The sequence below is a fragment of the Apium graveolens genome, chromosome 6 (assembly GCF_009905375.1).
Source record: "Apium graveolens cultivar Ventura chromosome 6, ASM990537v1, whole genome shotgun sequence".
NCBI classification, from domain to species: domain Eukaryota; kingdom Viridiplantae; phylum Streptophyta; class Magnoliopsida; order Apiales; family Apiaceae; genus Apium; species Apium graveolens.
The window spans coordinates 3790484-3796483 of record NC_133652.1 but is presented as its reverse complement, the minus strand read 5'-3'; the positions used below and the strand labels follow the sequence as shown (position 1 = coordinate 3796483).

The 6000-nt window shown below is 33.1% G+C and overlaps 1 protein-coding gene across 2 annotated transcripts; it reads left to right on the top strand.

Annotated features, from left to right (window-relative positions):
- Nucleotides 1-1688: 1688 nt before the first annotated feature.
- LOC141663645 (axial regulator YABBY 1-like) lies at nt 1689-5715 on the top strand. 2 transcript variants are annotated; one of them, XM_074469437.1, is made up of 8 exons: nt 1689-1779; nt 1885-1998; nt 2402-2563; nt 2795-2912; nt 4247-4295; nt 4449-4524; nt 5328-5402; nt 5517-5715. In XM_074469437.1, exons 2-8 carry the CDS (start codon nt 1894-1896, stop codon nt 5520-5522), a joined length of 591 nt encoding a protein of 196 aa, XP_074325538.1. In that variant the 5' UTR covers nt 1689-1779; nt 1885-1893; the 3' UTR covers nt 5523-5715. The 2 variants fall into 2 exon arrangements, with proteins under 2 accessions (XP_074325538.1, XP_074325539.1); XM_074469438.1 differs by lacking the exon at nt 4247-4295 and having other exon boundaries at nt 1747-1998.
- The last annotated feature ends 285 nt before the right edge of the window (nt 5716-6000 follow it).

Genomic DNA, 6000 nt, shown 5'->3' with positions numbered 1-6000 from the left:
CATGTTGCTGAATTTTCTGTCCTCTGTCCAGTGGTCCAAATTATAGAGCCGCATAGACAAAAAACTGTAAAAATACTATCAAATTTTAAAACACACCACATTTTTAATTCAAGGGTAGGACATGCTCTTATAGCCATAGGGTTATAATTCTGGTTCCAATTAAATCAGACCTAATATCTAAAAGAACCATATATCATACTAAAAACCGTTATCGGACTAAATCGTTTGAGTTAGAATCGGATAATCCTTTATCCTTTTAAGTGAAATAGAAATATTAGAGTTCCTGCTCTTGAGGTAAATGTAGATCCAGGTGCATTGCAATTTGCAACTTCTCAATCTGTACATTTTCCAAGCCAAATTCAGCTAGGCAATTTCTCAATCTGTACTTTGCACTTGAGAGCTGATGACCTTGAGTGATAGGACTAGGAGGTGGAGTCATATAGATAGCCCGCCTTTCAAGGCTTTTCTAACCCTTAGGGCCTGAACTTTGAAGCTATATTTCAGTAATTTTATTTTATTATTTTGGAAGCAGGTTATTAAAAAACCAAGAAACTAGAAAAGGATATGAAACAGGCTAATGCACAGTACAGAGTCTCTGAACAGTGAAAACAACAAGTGAATGAAGCAAAGATAATCAGTCTCCATGCACAGGTCCCTTTCTTGATTACTCTCCCCCCACCTATACCGCCTCGAACAGATCTTGGGGAATGACAACCATACAATTTTATATCCCATAAGTAGTAGTGTTTATAGAGATTTAAAAGTAGGGAGCGAGTCATAAGTAGCTAGCGATTGTTGCAACATGCAAACATACCACATAAAGTTTCGGCAGTAAGTGTACAGTAATATATATATTATATATATATATATATATATATATGGAACCAGTGATGTGAATTTTTGAAATTTTTTACGATTTTAATATGCTCCGGAAATATTTACAAAAATAATGTTGACAACCATATTCAACTTCTTCTTTCTTAAGTTTTTTTTCAAAAACAAATGAAGTTGCATTTCATTGCATTCATTTGGTTGAATAACGCATTTTTTTTAAAAAAAATTACATTTTCACATAATCAATTTTATTAAAAAAAATTAATGTTTCAAAACAAGTAAACATTTCATATTTTTCAAAATATCTCTATAAAGTTTAGCCAAAATTATGTGATCCAAAGTTGGACAAATGTTTTGCAAGAAATAGTGAAATTTCACTGCTGGAAAGCTAGACTTGAACGAAACTATAGAAATAGTCCCGCCGTCCCGACCATTTATATACAAATGGTTTGGGCTCGGAGGGCAAGAAATATGTTAATATATTATTAATTTTGATAAATTTGTGGAACGAGAAAGAAATAAAAAATGTAATTTAGTAAGTAAAAGTATAAAGTTGGATAAATTCAATCAATGAATAAAAATTATTTTGAATAAGTTTTGAAATGTAAAAAAAGAAGTGTATAGAAATGAATAGAACAAACGGAGTATAGAATTAGTCAATGTGGTGGATTTTAATTAGAATGAGTCACTGCATTCACATCAATAACACCAATTAAAACACCCCACATCAAGTGTCATGTCATTTTATACAATATTTTTTACAAAATTCTGTACACCTAACACCAATAATTAAGGAAACAGCCTTGAAGTGTTAAATCAAGGAGTGACTCCCTATATTAGCAAGTGCCACTGTCCTTTTCCCTCACTCTCGAACCTATATTTCTCTCACACAATTTATCACTTCATCACTTGCTCACAACTTTCAGAAAGATCAGATCCAAGTTGGTTAGTTTTTCTATCAATCAATCTCTTACCCACGTACACATTTATGTGTACACATTGATCAGTCAATACATCATCAATCAATCAAATCATCATCATATATTACAGGTGAAAAACATGTCCTCTTCAGCTGCTTTTTCTTCACCGGACCACCAGTACTACCTTTCACCCTCCGAGAAGCTCTGTTACGTCCATTGTGACTTTTGTGACACTGTCCTCGCGGTACTCGTATTGTCATAAACACACACACACACATGTATTGATGTACCTGTATAAAATTACATTTCACAATTTTTAGTACTTTCTCCTTTATCTTTCTTGATAAATCACAACCTTACATTTATCATCATATCCTAATACATATACGTTATATTTTTATGTTCTAAAAGACGAGAATCAGAATTATTCAGTTATACATATAAGTTACATATACGTTACATTTTTATTTTATATCCAGTGTTCTAAAAGACGAGAATCAGTTTCATCTACAGATTAATCGGTTAATCAGCCGATTTTTAGAACACTGTTAACCCTATCTATTTTCTCTTTTAGAGAGGTAATGTTGTTAAACTTAGTTGCAAAGTTTTTCACTACCTAAATACTGTTGTTGCAATTGTTGTTGTAGGTGAGTGTTCCTTGCTCTAGTTTGTTCATGACGGTTGCGGTTAGATGTGGTCACTGCACCAACCTTCTATCTGTAAACATGAGAGCTCTGCAGCTTCCTTCTCCCAGTCATCAGCTCCACCAGCTGGGACACTCTAATTTCTTCACTCCTCAAAGCCTTAGGGTAAACATCGATTGAATTAGGGTTTGTATTTAGTGCAGATGACCTCTTTCTACAGAATGTAGGAAAATGCAGAGTAGCTAGAATTTGTGTGTTATACATGATCATTTTGTGTCCAAAATTAATTCATATAGTGGACTAGAAAATAAAAGTTAGGGTTTTAAGTTGTTGATATATACCCTAATTTGTGACTTTCTTGTCAATCTTATCTAGCATTTTGGTGCCATTCTGCAGGAGGAAATTCGGAGCTCGCCTTCTAATATGTTGATCATCGATCAACCTAACCCTAACGAATCTCGTATGCCCGGCCGAGGAGTTGATGAGCTTCCTCGACTTCCTTCAACTAACAAGGGTAAGATTCTTTACATTAGCCCTTTATTCATTTCTTCCCCCAAAGTGTTTTTAGAGAAAAGAACTTTAAAGTATCTTAGGTTAAGTCATTCATTAGAATTTTATTACCTTGATTTGTTATAACTAATGTACTTAAGCAAATTGTGCTACGAACAAACAATATGTCTTCATCATGTTACAAATTTGGTGTTATCAAATACTACATGCTCTCAGTCTCTTCCATTTGTTTACATTTGGGTTGGGCACGTAGATTAAGAAAAATGATAAAATAATGGAGTAAAGTTAAAAAAATGAATAAAGTAGTGGACCAAATAATATTATATGTATAAAGTACGTATAGTGGGGAGAAGTAGGGGATGCAATTACTTTTTATATTATAAAAACTTTACTATTTTTGAAAAATTTTGAAATATAAACAATTGGAAGAAACATACCAAAAGAAAAGTGTAAACAAATGGGAGAGACAGAGGGAGTAGTATTTATAAGAACTTGGAATATGTACAAGTACTGTATACTTTCATTTATTAAGCAGTACCCTAACTTAATTTATCTCCATCATCAGATAGTCTCTTTGAGAAGTTATGCATTTCTTTCTACTCCAACTTAATATATGTACTTTGGATTTTTGCTACTAATTAAAAGGGTAGCTTAAGAGCAACAACTTCAGTTTTTTTTCTTCACGAAGGCGTATTTTTTAACATCGAAATCTTCTCATGACTTTCCCAATAGTACTTCACCCGAATCCCAATAGTTCACCAGAAGGTTTTCATTTTCTCCCCGCATAAAGGTTGTAGGCTTCGATATTTAGAGGATGAATATCTATGTTATAGCTTTGACACTATGTTAAGTAGCAGGCTCTCTAAATTTTAAGGTGTCAAAAAAACACCAATAAAATCTTGTAGTATATATTCAACTATTCAACAAGCATCTCTTTCTTTTATTTTGCTATTTTTTTTGGTTTTTGACTTTGATGTTAGCATCTATTTCTTTTAGTTTGTTTTTGCTTGCACAAAACCAAAAAAGGTTAAATTTCTCCCCAGGGAAGTAAGACATAATATTCATGACCAAAAAAGGTATAAAAGATAATGATGAAGCAATGATAGATTAGATATGAGAGAGAGGGGGGAGGGAGGGAGAGAGGGGGGGAGAGAGAGAGAGAGAGAGAGAGAGAGAGAGAGAGAGAGAGAGAGAGAGAGAGAGAGAGAGAGAGAGAGAGAGAGAGAGAGAGAGAGAGAGAGAGAGCAGCAGCAGAACATCAGAAAAAGTCATAATAAGCTTGTATGAATGTCTGTCAAATTAACTTGTATCCTTAATTATATTTATCCATATATGCAGCTCCAGAAAAGAAACAAAGAGTGCCATCTGCTTACAACAGGTTTATCAAGTAAGCAACAGAGAGGCGGAGATGATAATTTATATATTTTTATTCATTTCTGTTCGTTTATTAATATAGATTAGCATTGTGAAAGAATTCTAGGAATGTGACTTAACCTAGATCGAATATTCAAGACTGCTATGAATTATTTACTGCATGCAGGGAAGAGATACAGCGCATTAAAGCTGGAAATCCTGATATTAGGCACAGAGAGGCTTTTAGTGCAGCTGCAAAGAATGTATGATCAGAGAAACAGTACTTTAATTATTATTTAATTATAATATTGTGCATGTTTTAAAAACTTTTATTTTATTTTTTTAATTAAGCATTTTAATGAGCTCGGAAGTGATATTCTTATAAATAATATTTTTTTTGATTTTTTTCGTTTTGTGGATTTTTTCAAAAATACCCAAATTGCAGAAAATATTTGTAAAAATACTGATCAACCTCATATGCAACCGTTGCAATCTCGGATGCAACCTCATATGCAACTTGCGTCCTATTTTTGCAAATATTTTGGTAAAAAGTGGGATTTTTGATAAATTCCCATTTTTATATATAAGTAAAATAAAGGTAGTCCACATGAAGGGGAAGGGGGAAGGAGGTACTATATTTTTAGGGTTAGTGTTAATTAGGTCTTAAGCTTGTTAAATAATTAAATTTAAACTTATTTATTTACTACTCCCAGCTAGCTCCGGGTGAAGGACAAATTTAGCCTATTTTTACACAAAATTGACAAAAATAACCAATTTCTGAAAAGTTGGCCAATTTTGGCCGATGGGATACTCAACTGTCAGTGGAGTATCCACTTTATATAAGATACCCAACTGGCAGTGGAGTATCCATATATGAAATACCCAACTACCAGTGGAGTATCCTATACAAATTGGGATACCCAACTGACAGTGGAGTATTCAATCGGTCAAAATTGGCCACTTTTTCCAGAATGACTATTTTTGTTAAATTTTTTCAAAAATCAGCTATTTTTGTCATTTTTTCGCTAGCTCCCTCTTGTTTGACTCATTTGTTTTCTTGCATTAGTGGGCCCACTTTCCTCATATGCATTTTGGACTTTTGCCTGATCAATCCCTGAAGAAACCTAATGTGTGCCAACAGGTACTCTGTATCTTATTTGAGCACCAAGTACTTATACTATTATAGCATAATTCAAGATATATTTTAGTTATTATAAGTAATTAATTACCGTCATGTTTTTTGGGAATTATTTAGGAATGAGCTGATGAATAATGGATTTCTTGATGCTGCTAGTGTGGGGATTTCTCCATAAACTCGAAAACTGCGTGTTAGGGTTTGTTTAAAATTTGTTTGCTCTGTTTTTTTTTTATTTGTATCAGTAATTTAGGGTTCTTGCATGTTTTTATGTTGCTTTTGTACTGGAAGATCATTATATAAATAACAGTTTGTTCAAGTTGCATGGCTAGATTTGTGAAGATGTGGATTTCATCAAACAAAACCACTACTCGATCTCTAGGCTTGTTAAATCTTTGTCAAGCTCTAGCATCACTACCTGCAGCCTGGTGGTCATTATACATATCCGACCGAGTAATCTCATTTCTGACCATCAGAAATGAGTTTTTTTCGTCAGAAATGAGTTTTTTTCTTATATGATATTTTTGTCTTGGGTATAAGTCATCTTTGAACTTTTCTTATCATCAATGTTTTCAGTAAAATTCTATATTTTTAAAGAAAATTT